The 18,861-nt window shown below is 39.7% G+C and overlaps 1 protein-coding gene and 1 pseudogene across 5 annotated transcripts in view; one reads left to right on the top strand and one right to left on the bottom strand.

Annotated features, from left to right (window-relative positions):
* The window catches only part of AK9 (adenylate kinase 9), a 119,598-nt gene that overhangs the window by 49,285 nt on the left and 51,452 nt on the right, over positions 1-18,861 (top strand). Inside the window, exons 17-20 of one of the 4 annotated variants that reach the window (XM_082731994.1) lie at positions 359-515; positions 1,913-2,027; positions 3,728-3,801; positions 6,936-7,094. In XM_082731994.1, the coding sequence (XP_082588120.1) occupies positions 359-515; positions 1,913-2,027; positions 3,728-3,801; positions 6,936-7,094 (505 nt within the window). Of the gene's footprint in view, positions 1-358; positions 520-1,912; positions 2,028-3,727; positions 3,936-6,935; positions 7,095-18,861 lie in introns of those variants that run through there. The other 3 variants (XR_014312156.1, XM_082731995.1, XM_082731996.1) reach the window with 3 other exon arrangements.
* LOC309865557 (large ribosomal subunit protein eL21 pseudogene) lies at positions 1,063-1,629 on the bottom strand (annotated as a pseudogene). Its single transcript has one exon. The product of its transcript is annotated as a large ribosomal subunit protein eL21 pseudogene (transcript).

An 18,861-nucleotide genomic window follows, 5' to 3' on the forward strand; every position in this document is an offset into this window, starting at 1 on the left:
TCTTAATCTCACAAAACAAACTGAGGGTTGCTGGAGGGAGGGTGTTTGGGAGAAGGGGGTGGGATTATGGACATTGGGGAGGGTATGTGCTATGGTGAGTCTGTGAAGTATGTAAACGTGGCGATTCACAGACCTGTACCCCTGGGGATAAAAAATACATTATATGTTTATAAAAAAAAATAAAAATTTTTAAATTAAAATTAAGTGTCTTTTTAAAAATTAAGTGACTCTTTTTTTTTTCTTTTGAGTCCAAAGAATTCAAAAGATAATTGATTAGGGTCTGCAAAAACAATATATCAAAGTAGTATCCTTGACTTCTCCGGCTATGATGGTAATATCAGTGTGTCATTTTTCACAGGTAGCTGAAGAAAACATGAAGAGGTTTTCTGGTGCCCCGAAGTTTGGAGGATGGATACTGGACAACTGCCCCGTTATAAAAGAACTATGGATAGCCTTAGTCGAGAAAGGAATTATACCTGATTTAGTAATCTGTTTGTCAGATACGGAAAACAATGGTTGGTAAATATTTATCATGTAAATCCGAAAGTGAGGTTTTTATTGCTGATAATATGTTTAGTTAAAATACAAAATAGAAAACTCTTCACTCTCCCACGCTACACATACCACACCAGCAATCCCTTCACAATCTAGAGGTACACAAAATGAGGCAACCACTCACAGTGTAGATGGCCAGGAATGGTGTGCTGGGTCACTGGATATTCCCTCAGGCCCTTACAATTCATCTTTGGAGCTGGGACTTTAACACCCCATTCTCAGCACTCTAACTTCTAACTGAAAAATATATGAGGCTGAGAGTAAAGACTGTATATAAGCCCTTATATACCTCAAATGGGAAATATTAAATACATCAAGATAGCAAAACTAAATTTTAATTATTCTGTCACTTTGAAAAAAGCTATAATAATTAAAACAGTATGATGCTGGCATAAAAACAGATACCTAGGCCAATGGAACAAAGTTAGAGAGCCTAGAAAATACACCCAGACCTATAGAGTCAAATAATCTTTGACATAGGAGCCAAGAATATTCTGTCATCTTGACTTTTTTTTTTTTTTTTTGAGGTCTTTTATTTTCTTTTTATTTACCATGCCATGAATTCATAGGGAATGGGTTCTAGCAGTTCGGGCTCTTTTCCATTGGTTCTCACGAAATGTGCTTCTCTGGGTGGAGCAGGCTGACGTTTCAGCTGAACCCAAGTACCTTTCTCTTTGGCTTCCTTCTTTTTTCTGATCATTTTCCTTTACACGCTTCAGGAAGCTATCTCGGCTCTTTGAATGTTTAATATGCTCAATGCGGACATTAATTCTCTTGGCAAGAATCTTGCCCTTAACTTGTTTGTTTACAACAATACCAACAGCATGCTGAGTAACATTGTAGACTCTTCCAGTTTTGCCATGGTAACATTTGTGGGGCATTCCCTTTTGAACAGTGCCCATTCCCTTGATGTCCACAATATCACCTTTCTTGTAGATTCACATGTATGTGGCCAAAGGAACAACTCCATGTTTTCTAAAAGGCCTAGAGAACATGTACTGGGTACCTCTCCTTTTTCCATTTGTGTTGGTCATTTTGGCAAATTACTGGAAGATGGCGGTTCTCGTCATTTTGCCTTTTAAGGAAATATATTTCAAAAGAAAGTTTCCAGGGGGAAAATATGATACATCACCTCTTTTCATGCTTTAGTTACTTTTATCATGCTGATGTTCACATTTTAGAAAGGATTTCAGATAGACTCGATATTTTAAAGAACCTGAACTCTATTTAATAAATGCTTAAAGGGAAATATATTTGGATATAGGCAAGAACAATATTTTGTCATTAATTACCAAAGTTTCTCACTATATTTTATAGAGCTTCAAAATTAATATTATTCTCTTTATCTGTATTTCAGGGAAATATTTACTTAATAGACTGTATTTAGAGAATAAGACTGAAGTTGACTCTAAGATTTTAGAAAGATTACTAGATGATCTACAAAAGAAAAAAAAAGAGGAAGAAGCAGCAAGGTAAAACATGCCCGGCATTATAAAACAAGTCAATGAATCTTTTATAGCTATTAAATATCTACTTACAAGTTACATTTATGAAATGTCTTTAATATCAAAACAGTGGTCTACTAAGTAGATCCAATTCTAATTAAGTCTAAGAAAAAGAGTGGGTTTACAAATATTTTCAGTGTCTGAAGTACTGAGTTGTGGATATTTTCATGGCCCAACATCAAACTATTCTAGAACAAATGTCTACTCACACAAGACACTGTAAAAAAAACAAAAACAAAAACGAGCGAGGTAAGATTTTTTTTTTTACCATATTTATCTGTGACTTTAATAATTTTGCTGACCAGTAACCACAAATTGAAGAAATAATACAATACAATAATAAGGAAATGAAAGAGACGCCTGGGTGGCTCAGTCGGTTAAGCTTCCATTTTGGCTCAGGTCATGATCTCAGGGCTGTGAGAGCCCACTCCATCCCACCCCAACCCCATACCCCAGTGATCAAGTCCACCTTGGCTCTGCGCTCAGCAGGAAGTCTCTGAAATTCTCTTACAGGCTTTCCCTCTGACCCTGCCCCTGCTCACAGTCTGTCTCTCTAAAATAAAATCTTAAAAGAAAAGAAAGAAGGGCTTTATTATTGTTTTCCTGACAAGTGTAGTAATGCCTTTTGAGGAGGATAGAAATAACTAGATTTTCACAGGATGGGGAAAGGATGCCAAGAACACTGAATATGGAGAACGACAGACCTATAAAATAGTCAGGAAAACCGCCCCAGAGTGGGCAGCTGATATGAATGGGCTCTGCTTAATTCATCCCCTGTTGGTGAATACAGTTTTTTAATATTATTTTTAAAAGCGGCAATCAACATTCTTATACATGTTTCTTTGTGCAGTAGTATGCCAATTCCTGAGAGCTCAATTCCTAGATATAGAATTTCTAGGTTAAAGGTATACACATTTTAATTTTTAATAAATATTACTTTTCTCCATCACTTTACTAGCTTTCCTTATACCTGTCTGTCTTCACCATTAAGTCAGGCTTAGTGCTGCAACCCTAATGAAAAACAGATTCCCTCTAGACAATTAAGTTTTCATATCTCATGTCTTTTCAAATTTCATTATTACTGTGTTGAAAAGATTGCAAAGATAATTATCTATTTATTCACTATAGAAAAATTTTTAATGTAAAAAATAATAAGTAAAAGTAAAAACTCTCATAATGCCAGCATCCAAAGATAATTACTATTAACAGTTTATACTTCTGGGCTTTTAATCATTATTTATATAAACTTCAAATACAAAATTAAAATTGTACTATACATAGCCTTGTATTACACTTTTTTGTCACTTAAGTTTTTTTTTCTGAACATTTCTGACTTATTCAGAAGGGAAAATGGTACAACTTCTCCCATTTACCTTTTTAGCATAGACAATCTTTAATGAATTTTAACAGATTTCTTAATTAATAGCCAAAATTTTTTAAAGTATAACATTGCAACTTTTCTTAACTAAAAAGGGAAAAACAGAAAACCCTGAAATTAGGTGGCTTTAATATGAGCAAATTAAACATTTACATTGTAAAGTTAAAGAGTATAATGAACATTATGCAAAATTTACTCAATTTTTAACCACTATAAGCCTTAAGCCCTAGAATATTGTAAAATATCTGAATTTCCAAACATGATTAAATTTTGGACATTTTCATTTCAGAAAAGCCACTGAAGAAGCATTCAGAATAGAAGCAGACCAAAGGCTTTTGGAAGATATGAGCGAGAAATCAAAAGGCAAACACAGATTTACATCATTAATAATGCGTCATTTAATTTTGTACCATTACTGCAGGCAACTGCAGTATTCCAGCGAATTACAGAGAGCATGACCATATTTCCCAGTTTGCTAATGAGAGTCTAGGTCTATGCTATGCCTATAGTACAGAAATATTTATTTGCCCCACTTTCATGCTCAGTGTTCCAATTTGGAAAATAAATTGTGTGGTCACTAGAGTAATGGAGTCATAGGAAAAGAGCTCTGACACAGATACCTATGTGTGCTCCTACTTGGGATCCACAATAGACAGCTTATGCCACGTGTCTTAAAATGGCTTCCCTTGTCACATAGGACACATGAATGCTGGAATTCCTTCTAGTATAAGGATCCTGCAGGAATTGAGAAAACAGCATCTCCTGCTATACCTATTGTCTTTGAACTTAAACTTTCATCTGTTATAAAAGAACTTACTCCAGCAGTTTCTTTTAAGACCAAAGTTCTTAACCTGGAGTTCATGGATAAAATACAGAGGTCTGTGAACTTGAATGGGAAAATAGTTACAACTTTATTTTCACTAACCTTAACCTGGAATTTAGTATTTTCTTCACTTAATAATTAATATAGGCAACGAACCATAATAATATTAGTAGTATCTTGATTTTCTTACCAATAGAAACTAAGATATTTTCATATCACGTTACAGTTTTATATATCCTGCGTATGCTTAATTACGATTCCCAAAATGATGGTAATTAGACCAGCTGCTAGTTCTTGTTATGTAATGCATTAGTAAAGATGCACAAATTTCCTACAGCACAAAATTTATTTTGATATCTTCATAACTGTGTTTCAATATAATTGGTTTCTTATGTATTGTATTTTATGGGATTGAAAGCATTATTCTAAGGAGTGTCCTTAAGTTTCACCATACTGCCAAAAGGGTCTATCCACTCAAAAGAGTGAAAAGTATTTCAGTTTTCCTTTGTTGACAACAAGCCACCCCAAAACTGTTTTTATTCTGTACACGTTTCTGTGGGTCGGGACTTAATACAGAGCTTATCTCTGCTCCCTGAGTTCAGTTCAGGCTTTGAGTGGCCAGCTGGGAAGTCAGTCCTCCAGCCCCAAGCAAGCCTTCAGGGACTGCAACCCTGACTGACCTTTTCATTTGACTTCAGGAGAGACCCAGAGCCAGAAGCACCAATTAAGCTACTCCCAAATCCTGACCCCAGAAACTGCAAGGATGATATGTGGTTACCGTTGCTTTAATCACTAAATTTTGGAGTAATTTATTATGAAGCAATAGATACTTAGTAAAAATCACAGGTAGTGTGAGCATCTTAGAACACTTTTCAGGCCATCTGTGACTTTTCTGGTATATAGATTATCGCTCAGAATTCTAGAAGAATATTAGAACTTTTTACACCTCTCTGCATCATTATAGAAACTCTGTTTATTTGTATGTTACATAAAGTACCTAATATGGATAAAAATTAAAAATAAATAATTTACATGTATGCATATTGGAAGTATTTTTTTTTTTTTACTATGAGAGATACATAGTGAGTTTTTGCTGTACAGCACATAACTTCATTCCAAACCCTAGTAGGATTCAGCAAATGCTACTACTTCCTTGTGTGTCTCACCATCATTCCTCTATATGACAAAAGAGAGTCACCCCAGTGTAAGACACATACTTAGAAGCTACATGTACTGTAGTCCTGGTGTAGACCTAGAACATTTTTCTTTTTTTTAGGTATGTTTTGCCTTTCTTCTTCTTCTTTTTTTTTTTTTTTTAAGAATCTTTCATTATTATAGGGGTGGCCTGGGGGGCTCAGTCTTTAAGTGGCTGCCTTCCACTCTGGTCATGATCCCAGGGCCCTGGGATCAAGCCCTGCATCTGGATCCCCTGCTCAGTGGGGAGGCTGCTTCCCCCTCCCTCTACCCCTCCACCCCTACCCTCCTACCCCAAACCCCGTGGTGTGTGTGTGTGTCTCTCTCTCTTTCTCTTAAATAAATAAATAATAATAATTCTTTTTTTTTTTTTAAGATTTTTATTTATTTATTTGACAGAGAAAGACACAGCAAGAGAGGGAACACAAGCAGAGGGAGTGGGAGATCAGGACCTGGGATCAGGACCTGAGGGCTTAACAGACTGTCCCCCCCCCAGGCATGCCAAGAACACAAAGTTGCTTTGCTCTGGGTGTTTTAATCATGCAGATTCAGATCAAAATTCGAATGCCAAAGACTATCATACCCGATAGTCTTGGAAGGTACTCACTGGGGGCAGAAATTTCCAGAGGAGTCCAGAAAACAAGCTCATTTGTTTTGTTTTGTTTTGTTTTGTTTTCCATATCATCTGCATAGAAATATCTTGTTTTTCAATTTCATGAATATATTAAAAGGAATAGCGGAGATAGGTTTTTTTTACCATTCACCCCATCTTCTTCCCGAAAGACTTCCATGCAACTACATAAAGCTTGGTATTGCGTTTTTAAAATTTACATTTGCCATACTGATCAATGTGTTCCATTATTTGTAATTAGATATAAGAAAATCCATCATTATACATTAAATTTAGCCTCACGCTGCCAAATGGAAATACAATGCAAGCCGCAAACATAACTGTAAATTTTCTAGTAGCTGCCTAAAAAGCAAAAAGAAACAGGTGAAATTAATTATATTTATTTAATATACTATATCCAGCATATTATTTTAACAATCAGTACAAAAAATACTGAATATATTTCACGTTTGGTTTTTCTAAGTCTTTGAAATCCATTGTGTTTTCATACTTTCAGCACATCTCAATTTGGATTAGCTTCATTTCAACGGCTCCATATCAGACCGTGTTGTTCTATCCATATTCTTACTGAATGGACTTTGGGGCTGTTTCCAGTTTCTGTTAAAACCCTTAGGCTGCTACTCCCATAGGGCTCTGAGCACATGTACTGCACACTGTGGCTACATTTGGATAGATGAAATAGGCAGACAAAGTATCTGTCTGTCCCATCAAACCCCCGGGCTCCAGGAGGACAGGGGCCATTCCTTATTCTTTGTTTTGGTCTCAGCACTGATCAGAATATCTAGCACCCAATGAAATATCTATTGACCTAAACCAAGTAATAATTTATTTCTCCTCATTTTTTTCTAGAAGTAGAAGAGGCTGAACTGGAGGCTGACGAGGTGATGGAAATTGAGGAGCCCTACCTTCAGGAAGGTTCTGAGGCCTTGGAGATAGCCGAGGACACCAAGGGATCCTTACCTGAGGAGTCTGAAGCACCTGAGGTCCCTGAAACAGAACCTGAATCAGGTTAGACTCTGTTGAGGGCCACCGTGTCCCTCCTTCCGCTCCCGTCTATTGGGTGTGTCTGTGTGTGCACACGTGTGTGTATTTGTCTTTTCTATATTAACAAAATGGCAGCAGGTGAAGAATGGTGACAGGAGCTCCCAGAGAGCAGCCATTTAGTTCAAATCACTTGGTTTATAGTGTGGTAGGAAAGCCAGATCTCCGCCCTGGTACCGGCACTCAGGACCAGGGCCAGCCATGTAATCTGTGAGTCACCTGGTTCCAAAAGCAGGGAAAAGTGCTTTTAAACATACTAAAATATAAAGCGTTTTCTTTTCTTCCATGGCCTCTCTCTCAGTTTGTCATGGTGCTTTTTATCTGCTAATTAATCTTGTTCTAAGTAGACAAAAATTTTAAATTTTATTCACTGGCATGAATTTTACTACTTGTCTTTATGCTATACAATGCTATTTTGAAATGCAAATATAAAAGCATTTAACTCATATGTGGAATCACCATAATTACACAATTTGCATTTTGCAGCTTAGACATACATTGCCTTTCATTCTTTTTGTGGGGGGGTGGTGGGGAGTGCAGGAACAGTGGAGGGAGGGGCAGAGGGAGGAGAGAGAATCTTAAGCAGGCTCCATGCTTAGCTCTTAAGCAGACCCCAACACCCAGACTCCCCTTACATGCATTTCATTGTACATTCAGCTTCATGCACAAAACTAGCTGAGCTTTTAACTTCACTTTTTAATATGCACATAAGTTCTAGCACACTCTCTAACTTTAACTTCCTAATGGTTAAGGAAAGACTGCAAGATAGGGAACTCTGGATTGCCCTATCTTTTCTTTTCCTTCTGTGTCATCCTTTTCAGCCTAAGTGTTTAGCTAATACAGGAAAGTAACATGAGTAAGAAAGGTTCCTTGGTTATTCATGTCTCTGACTGTTATCACCTTCTTTCAGCATCTGGAGCAAATTTTAGTTTGAAGGGAAAGTGTGGTATCTCAGGGCCGCCATCATCCTCCCCTGCCCCCACCAGTGGGTCACACTCCCTCATATGTGGTCCCCTCGAATTCTAGGGTAATGACAGGGCATCAGGAATGTTCATGAGAACGTGAGAGCAAGGGATAGCAAACACATACTGTGCCTATCTCTGCTCACATGCCCTCTCTTTTGTCCGTCCCATTGGAGCCCCTCTGGCTTTCGCTTACAGAACAATTCAAAGGTAAAATTACTAAAAATTAAAATGACAGGGAAGAGCATTAGTCTAAGTGTGAGACCATTCTAAGCAAAAGACCTTGTGCAAGTGCACAGGTCCCACACTCATTAAGCCAGCCCTACTGCAGGGGTCCAGTTCTGTGGACTAGTACAGGGCAAGAAGTAGTCTGTGGGCAATGAAAGTCACTCTCAGGGCCAGAGAGGATCTTAAAGCAGCAAGATGGGAGACCCCACTGTGGTGGCAATGAGGCACAAAAATACTTTCAAGCATGATTACTACTAGATTAGAAACTAATCCTACAAACTAGAGGTCTTCAGATACCTGCAGCTAGATGCCAGTCTAGAGCAGTGAAGGGCTGAGAACCTGCTGTTAGCTGTACAGGACCAGAACTTGTAACCAAAACTTGTAATTACAGTGAGAAATCTCAAGTTCAACACACATCATTTTTACTACAAGATTAGCCTTAGCTTTATGGGACAATAAGTATAAAATCAGATACCTTGTGCCAGACAGAGGAGTTAGCAGGATGAAATACACAATTGCCTTTTAGAAATCCCTCAACTCTGTTGACTTGAACTCCTACCTAGAAACTTCATTGTTTTTTTGTTTCTTTGTTGTTGTTGTTTTTTAATTTAAAATCAATTAATTAGCATATAGTATATTATTAGTTTCAGAGGTACAGTTTAGTGATTCATAAGTTGTGTATCACACCCAGTGCTCGTTACATCGGGTGCTCTCTCCTTAATATCCATCATCCAGTTACCCCATCCCCGACCTCCTCACCTCCAGCAACCCTCAATTTGTTTCCTATAGTTAAGAGTCTCTTTTTTTTTTTTAAGATTTTATTTACTTAATTGACAGCGAGAGACCCAGCAAGTGAAAGAACAGAAGCAGGAGGAGTGGAAGAGGTAGAAGCAGGCCTCCTGCTGAGCAGGGAGCCCCATACAGGGCCCTGGGATCTGACTCAAGCCAAAGGCAGATGCTAGTTTAGAGTCTCTTATGGTTTATCTCTCCCTCTCATTTTATCTTATTTTATTTTTCCCTCCCTTCTCCTATGTTCATCTGTTTTGTTTCTTAAATTCCACATATAAAAGAGATCATATGATATTTGTCTTTTTCTGGTTGACTGATTTCACTTAGCATAATACCCTCTAGCTCCACCCATGTTGTTGTAAATGGTAAGATTTCATTCTTTTTAATAGTTAAGTCATATTCTATTGTATATACATATACCACATTTTCTTCATCCATTCATCTGTCTAGGCCATCTGGGCTCCATCCATAGTTTGGCTATTGTGGACATTGCTGCTATAAACATTGGGGTGGGGGTGCCCTTTCAAATCACTGTGTTTGCATCCTTTGGATAAATACCTAGTAGAGAAATCGCTGGGTTGTAGGGTAGCTCTTTTTTTAACTTTTTGAGGAACCTCCATGCTGTCTTCCAGAGTGGCTGCCAAGCTTGCATTCCCACCAACCAGGTAAGAGGGTTCCCCTTTCTCCTCATTCTCACCATCCCCAACACCTATTTGTTCCTGACATTAATTTTAGCCATTCTGACTGGTGTGACCAGAAACTTCATTGTATTTTTTCAATACCTAATCAATTTGACTGACAACAATTCTTCCACCTATGTTTTATAAGAAGACAGGCCGTAAAATACCAAAAGAAATAAAAGAAACTGACATCCATTGAATATAACACATCAAACACATCCCCATAGTTCCAATATCCACAATATCTCACAATTAGTATTTACGAATGTAACAGGTCTAGGGAACAATTTAGTTTTGTTGCTTTTAATCTGATTATTTCCCCCCAGAGAACCTACTCTGGATCTTTTAAAGCCATTGTCCTACTCTAGTTAGGGTCAATCCTAGACCAATGCTAGACAGTGTAGACATGACTGGGCTTCTCCAGGGCAGGTTCACTTCTGTAAAATGGTCTGTTTTGGCCACACTGAGCCACATTCTGTTTCACAAAAGGTCTTGCATCCGCTTTAGCCAGTGATTACTTCTTCTATTCAAAGGTCTCTTCTACCACAAAGTCTTCTCTTTTTTTTTTTTTTTTAAGATTTTATTTATTTATTTTTCTTTTATTTTTTTTTTAATATTTTATTTATTTATTTGACAGACAGAGATCACAAGTAGGCAGAGAGGCAGGCAGAGAGAGAAGAGGAAGCAGGCTCCCCGCTGAGCAGAGAGCCGGATGCGGGGCTCGATCCCAGGACCCTGGGATCATGACCAGAGCCGAAAGCAGAGGCTCTGACCCACTGAGCCACCCAGGCGCCCCAAGATTTTATTTATTTGAGAGAGAGAGAAAGAGAAAGAGCACAAGCATGGGGAGTTGTAGAGGGGGAGGGGGAGGCAGGCTCCCCGCTGAGCAGGGAGCCCGATGTGGGACTTGATTCCAGGACCCTGGGATCATGCCCTGAGCTGAAGGCAGACACGTAACCATCTGAGCCAACCAGGCTCCCAAAGTCTTTTCTTCTAAATTAGTTAAGGGGGCAACTGGTTTTTTTTTTTTTTTTTTTCACTTAAATCACAAAAAGACAAAGACCCTATGATTCCACTTATATGGAGTACTTAGAGTAGTCAAAATCATAAAATTAGAAAGTAGAATAATAGTTACCAGGAGTTTAGGGGGATGAGAAGAATAGGGAGTTATTATTTAATGAGTATAGAGTTTCTGTTTTATGAGGTGAAAAGAGTTATGGGCTGAAAAGGGGTGATGGTTACACCACACTGGGGATGTATTGGATACCACTAAACTGTGTACCTAAAATGGCTAAGATGGTAAATTTTACAGTATATTAATTTACCACATGAAAAAAAAGAAAAAGAAAAAAACATTCTAACATAAATCCATTACTTTTGGAATTTTTAAATTTTATCCAGAGTACCCAATGGTAAGTAAATGATGGCTGCCAAAGAAATGTCCACATCTTAATTTCTAGAACCTGCAGATGTTACCTCATTTGGAAGAAAGGTCTTTGTAGATATGACTAAATATCTTGAGACGGGGGAATCATCCAGGCTTATCCACATGGGCCCAAAATGCTATCACAAGTGTCTGTATACAAGGGAAGTAGAGGCAGATTAGACTCGCCCTCAGAGCAGAAGACCATGTGAAGATGGAGGCAGGCATTGCCATGATGCAGCCTCAAGCTAAGAAATGACAGTGGCCCAGAGAAGCCCGAACAGGCTAGAAGTGATTCTCATCTGGCATGGCGGAGGGGGCACAGCCCTGCCAACACCTTGATTTCTAACTTCTGGCCTTCATAGTTGTGAGAGAATACATTTCTATTGGTTTTTTAAATTTATTTATTTTTTTAATATTTTATTTACTTATTTGACAGAGAGAGAGACCACAGGTAGGCAGAGGCAGACAGCGGGCTGGAAGTAGGCTCCCCACTGAGCTGAGAGCCCAGTATGGGGCTTGATCCCAGGACCCTGGGATCGTGACCTGAGCCGAAGGCAGAGCACCAACCCACTGAGCCACCCAAGTGCCCCCCCCTTTTTAAAGATTTTATTTATTTGACAGACAGAGATTACAAGTAGGCAGAGAGGCAGGCCGGGGGCGGGGCGCAGAGAGAGAGGGGGAAGCAGGCTGCCTGCTGAGCAGAGAGCCCCATGTGGGACTCGATCCCAGGACCCTGGAATCATGACTTGAGCCAAAGGCAGAAGCTTTAACCCACTGAGCCACCCAAGCGCCCCTTTGTCCCGCCCTTTTTAAGGGTTTTATTTATTTTTTTAAGCCACCAAGTTTGTGGCAATTTTTTTTGGCAGCTCCAGGAAAGTAATATATAGCCAGAAAGGTTTTTTTCTGCCTCATGCTAGAGAACACATCTTTTCCTTTGTCATGGGCCACAAGGTAATCATTGCCTCTGTCAGTACTCAGGTAAGACACCTGAAGCTTCATCTCAAACCTGTTGTCACTCTAGCCTTCTTAGAATGGAATGACATATGTATTGCTTAGAATCAGTGCTTTAAAGGTCATTACATCCAGGGACACCTGGGTGGCTCAGTCAGTTAAGCGGCCACTTTCAGCTCAGGTCATGATTCCAGGGCCCTGGGATCGAGTCCCACATTGAGCCCTGCATCGGGTTCCCTACTCAGCAGGAAGCCTGTTTTTTCCTCTCCCACTCCCCCTGCTTGTGTTTCCTCTCTCTCTGTCAAATAAATAAAGAAAATCTTAAACAAAAAAAAGGTCATTACATCCAGACGCATTCAGAGGCTAGTTAATCACTTTGATCTTTACCAATTTGTTCTTTATGTACTAGTTAAGTATAGGCAAATTATATGGAACTTGTAAGAAGCTGGGCTTCCAGTAACCATTGGCTCTTATCACAGTTTTATTCCAAGCACCTCATCGTCGTATAATAGAGTCAGCTATTAATAAACATGAAGAAATACATTCCTTTAACAAATATTTATTGAATTCTTTCTAAGTACCAGGCAAAGCAGCAGGCATTGCCATAGCTACTAAAAACTCAGCAATCAATGATCAAGATAGTCAAGGTCCCTTTCTTTTTTTTTTTTTTAGATTTTATTTATTTATTTGACACACAGAGACAGAGAGACAACGAGAGAGGGAACACAAGCAGGGGGAGTGGGAGAAGGAGAAGTAGACTTCCCACTAAGCAGGGAGCCAGATGTGGGGCTCTATTCCAGGACCCTGGGATCATGACCTGAGCCAAAGGCAGACACTTCACCAAATGAGCCACCCGGGTACCCCTCAAGTCCCTTTTCAAAGAGTTGTCATTCAATGGTAAAGAATAAGACTAAACAAATAAATATCTAAAATAATTATGACAGTGTTAAGTGCTATGGATAAAATGTATAAAGACACTAAAGCAGAGCCTGGGATCTAGTAGGTGCTCAATAAATGTTTGTTGAATGAATGAGCAAGCTGGAGGCCAGCGGGGTACTTTGGAAGGAAGAAGCAAGAGTAAACATTATGGCCAAAGAAGAGTGTCATCTGAGAAAATGATATGTGAGGCAAGGCAGAAAGACTGAAAAGGAGCTGTGCAAAGATCTTTCCACTGCGAAGGCTCAGAGGTGGGCACAACTCAATGGACAAGGAAGAAACTGAGTGTGACCAGAGCATAGTGAGCAAGAGGAAAGGGGAAGATGAGATTGGACAGTGAAGCGGACGCCACAGGTTTAGGGAGTTTGAAGCTTTCTCTAAATGCAGGTAATCCATATGATCTCATTAACCCTTTTTAAACTTCACCTTGGTTGCTATATGACACCTTACGTCACTTATTCTGAGCCTCAAGTTCTTCATTAACCTGGGTTAGGAATGGTTACCAAACATTGCTTTTACAGGGATAGAAACATTTTATGTAAAGCGCCTAGCAAGGTGTCTGCAAGTCGTTAATGCCTCAGTAACTTCGTCACTGGCTAGCAGTCAGCCTTATGTAACTTCTAGAAAGGCCAGAGCTCAGGATCCCCACTCCTAGATAAGGCTAAACTAAATCTCAGCATTCTCAAAGCCAATAGTCACATTCCATCCCCTGATAACAGAAATAAAGGAAACAACGCTTTGGCTTGTACCAATCAGGATAAATTCCTGGAGCTGGAAGTGGGGTCGCCCTCCCTCAGCCAGGAGGGGAAGGGTAAACACTAGAACAAAAGCCGGGCTCTGCCTGGAAGAAGAAGAGTGAGTTACCAACAGGGTCTGCTACAAGACAGCAAGTCCCCTTCATTGCTTCCTTGCTGAATTTTCACTAAATTCCACATTGCTCTCCAATGCGTGGTTTCAGCGAGACTGTTGAGGAATGTGTTAGCTTCCTAGGGTTGCCATTAACAAATTACCACAAACTTAGTGGCTTCAAACAGCAAAAATTTATTCTCTCACAGTTCTGAAGGCTGGAAGTCCAAAATCAAGATATGAATGTAGTCTCTCTGTCTCAGAATATCTTATTGTACTGTACTCACCCGTCTTGGGATGTGAGATGATAAAGCGCCAGCATGGTGAGATGACGTGAGGTGAGTGATGTACGCATGGTGGAGTGACCGTGAGGCTACTGTTGACCTTCTGACAGCTTGCCATCTGCTTCTGGACTGTGGCTGACCAGTTTACTGAAACCACAGAAAGCAGAATGTGGGTGAGAGGACTCCTGTATATACAGTAAATGATCCGCATCAAAATCACCCAAGTCTCTGATGGCCAAAAGACACATGAAAAGATGCTCAACATCACTCCTCCTCAGGGAAATACAAATCAAAACCACAATGAGATACCACCTCACACCAGTCAGAGTGACTAAAATCAACAACACAAGAGACAACAAGCGTTGGCTATGATGTGGAGGAAAAGGAACCCTCTTGCCCTTTTGGTGGGAATGCAAACCGATACAGCCACTGTGGAAAACACTACGGAGTTTTTTTCAAAAAGTTGAAAATAGAACTATGCTAGGATCCAGTAATCACACTACTTGGTATTTAACAAAAAATACAAAAACCCTAATCTGCAAGGATACATGCACCCTTATGTTTATTGCAGCATTATTTACAATAATCAGGTTATGGAAGCAGCCACGTGTCCACTGATACATGAATGAATAAAGAAGATGTGATACACACACACACACACACACACACACAGGAATATTACTCAGCCATTAAAAAAAAAGAATGAAATTTTGCCATTTGGATCTAAAGGGTATAATGCTAAACAGAATATAAACCAATCGTGGGAGGAGTCAAGATGGCGGAGAAGTAGCAAGCTGAGACTGCTTCAGCTAGCCGGAGATCAGCTAGATAGCTTATCTAAAGATTGCAAACACCTGAAAATCCATCGGAAGACCGAAGAGAAGAAGAACAGCAATTCTGGAAACAGAAAAACAACCACTTTCTGAAAGGTAGGACCGGCGGAGAAGTGAATCCAAAGCGACGGGAAGATAGACCCCGGGGGGAGGGGCCGGCTCCCGGCAAGCGGCGGAGCAACCGCGCACAAAATCAGGACTTTTAAAAATCTGTTCCGCTGAGGGACATCGCTCCAGAGGCTACCCGGGGCAAAGCCCACGCGGGGTCAGCGTGGCCTCAGGTCCCGCAGGGTCACAGAAGGATCGGGGGTGTCTGAGTGTCGCAGAGCTTGCGGGTATTGGAACGGGAAAGCCGGCTACAGAAACAGAGCCGACAGTAAGTTCACAGCTCGGTGTTACCTTGAACCGATCGCAGGCTCAGTGAGCTCGGAGCGCGGCCGGAGGTCAGGCAGACGCGAGTAACTGGGCGCTGTTCTCTGAGGGCGCACTGAGGAGTGGAGCCCTGGGCTCTCGGCTCCTCCGGGCCGGAGACCAGGAGGCCGCCATTTGTGTTCCCGTCCTCCGGAACTCTACGGAAAGCACTCAGGGAACAAAAGCTCCTGAAAGCAAACCCGAGCGGATTACTCACCCCGGCCCCCGGGTAAGGGAGGTGTAATTCCGCCTGGGGCAAAGACACTTGAGAATCACTACAACAGGCCCCTCCCCCAGAAGATCAACAAGAAATCCAGCCGAGACCAAGTTCACCTACCAAGGAGTGCAGTTTCAATACCAAGGAGAGCAGCAGAATTCCAGAGGAGGAGAAAGCCAAGCACGGAACTCATGGCTTTTTTCCTGTGATTTTTTTTTAGTCTTGCAGTTAATTTAATTTTTTCTTTTTCATTTTTTTTTTTCTTTTTCTTCTCGCCTTCGGGTAAAATTTTTTTTTTTAACTGTTACCTTTTTCTTTTTTAACGATTTTTTACTAGTTTATCTAATATATATATTTTTTCTTTTTTACATTTTTCTCAGGTGTTTTCTTTTTTTAAAAAAAATTTTTTTTTCTTTTCTTTTTTTTTCTTTCTTTCTTTTTGAATCTCTTTTTATCCCCTTTCTCCCCACTCACGATTTTGGATCTCTTCTAATTTAGTTAAAGCATATTTTTCTGGGGTTGTTGCCACCCTTTTAGTATTTTACTTGCCCCTTCATTTACTCTTATCTGGCCAAAATGACAAGACGTAAAAATTCAACGCAAAAAAAAGAACAAGAGGCAGTACCGAAGGCTAGGGACCTAATCAATACAGACATCGGTAATATGTCAGATCTAGAGTTCAGAATGACAATTCTCAAGGTTCTAGCCGGGCTCGAAAAAGGCATGGAAGATATTAGAGAAACCCTCTCGAGAGATATAAAAGCCCTTTCTGGAGAAATAAAAGAACTAAAATCTAACCAAGTTGAAATCAAAAAAGCTATTAATGAGGTGCAATCAAAAATGGAGGCTCTAACTGCTAGGATAAATGAGGCAGAAGAAAGAATTAGTGATATAGAAGACCAAATGACAGAGAATAAAGAAGCTGAGCAAAAGAGGGACAAACAGCTACTGGACCACGAGGGGAGAATTCGAGAATTAAGTGACACCATAAGACAAAACAACATTAGAATAATTGGGATTCCAGAAGAAGAAGAAAGAGAGAGGGGAGCAGAAGGTATACTGGAGAGAATTATTGGGGAGAATTTCCCCAATATGGCAAAGGGAACGAGCATCAAAATTCAGGAGGTTCAGAGAACGCCCCTCAAAATCAATAAGAATAGGCCCACACCCCGTCACCTAATAGTAAAATTTACAAGTCTCAGTGACAAAGAGAAAATCCTGAAAGCAGCCCGGGAAAAGAAGTCTGTAACATACAATGGTAAAAATATTAGATTGGCAGCTGACTTATCCACAGAGACCTGGCAGGCCAGAAAGAGCTGGCATGATATTTTTAGAGCACTAAACGAGAAAAACATGCAGCCCAGAATACTATATCCAGCTAGGCTATCATTGAAAATAGAAGGAGAGATTAAAAGCTTCCAGGACAAACAACAACTGAAAGAATTTGCAAATACCAAACCAGCTCTACAGGAAATATTGAAAGGGGTCCTCTAAGCAAAGAGAGAGCCTACAAGTGGTAGATCAGAAAGGAACAGAGACCATATACAATAACAGTCACCTTACAGGCAATACAATGGCACTAAATTCATATCTCTCAATAGTTACCCTGAATGTGAATGGGCTAAATGCCCCTGTCAAAAGACACAGGGTATCAGAATGGATAAAAAAACAAAACTCATCTATATGTTGCCTCCAAGAAACTCATTTTAAGCCCGAAGACACCTCCAGATTTAAAGTGAGGGGGTGGAAAAGAATTTACCATGCTAATGGACATCAGAAGAAAGCAGGAGTGGCAATCCTTATATCAGATCAATTAGATTTTAAGCCAAAGACTATAATAAGAGATGAGGAAGGACACTATATCATACTCAAAGGGTCTGTCCAACAAGAAGATTTAACAATTTTAAATATCTATGCCCCCAACGTGGGAGCAGCCAACTATATAAACCAATTAATAACAAAATCAAAGAAACACATCAACAACAATACAATAATAGTAGGGGACTTTAACACTCCCCTCACTGAAATGGACAGGTCATCCAAGCAAAAGATCAGCAAGGAAATAAAGGCCTTAAACGACACACTGGATCAGATGGACATCACAGATATATTCAGAACATTTCATCCCAAAGCAACAGAATACACATTCTTCTCTAGTGCACATGGAACATTCTCCAGAATAGATCACATCCTCGGTCCTAAATCAGGACTCAACCGGTGTCAAAAGATTGGGATCATTCCCTGCATATTTTCAGACCACAATGCTCTAAAGCTAGAACTCAACCACAAAAGGAAGTTTGGAAAGAACCCAAATACATGGAGACTAAACAGTATCCTTCTAAAGAATGAATGGGTCAACCGGGAAATTAAAGAAGAATTGAAAAAAATTATGGAAACAAATGATAATGAAAATACAACGGTTCAAAATCTGTGGGACACAATAAAGGCAGTCCTGAGAGGAAAATATATAGCGGTACAAGCCTTTCTCAAGAAACAAGAAAGGTCTCAGGTACACAACCTAACCCTACACCTAAAGGAGCTGGAGAAAGAACAAGAAAGAAACCCTAAGCCCAGCAGGAGAAGAGAAATCATAAAGATCAGAGCAGAAATCAATGAAATAGAAACCAAAAAAACAATAGAACAAATCAACGAAACTAGGAGCTGGTTCTTTGAAAGAATTAATAAAATTGATAAACCCCTGGCCCAACTTATCAAAAAGAAAAGAGAAAGGACCCAAATAAATAAAATCATGAATGAAAGAGGAGAGATCACAACTAACACCAAAGAAATACAAACTATTATAAGAACATACTATGAGCAACTCTACGGCAATAAATTTGACAATCTGGAAGAAATGGATGCATTCCTAGAAACATATAAACTACCACAACTGAACCAGGAAGAAATAGAAAGCCTGAACAGACCCATAACCAGTAAGGAGATTGAAACAGTCATTAAAAATCTCCAAACAAACAAAAGCCCAGGGCCAGATGGCTTCCCGGGGGAATTCTACCAAACATTTAAAGAAGAACTAATTCCTATTCTCCTGAAACTGTTCCAAAAAATAGAAATGGAAGGAAAACTTCCAAACTCATTTTATGAGGCCAGCATCACCTTGATCCCAAAACCAGACAAGGATCCCACCAAAAAAGAGAGCTATAGACCGATATC

Source organism: Mustela nivalis, assembly GCF_964662115.1.
Source record: "Mustela nivalis genome assembly, chromosome: 5".
Taxonomy (NCBI): Eukaryota; Metazoa; Chordata; class Mammalia; order Carnivora; family Mustelidae; genus Mustela; species Mustela nivalis.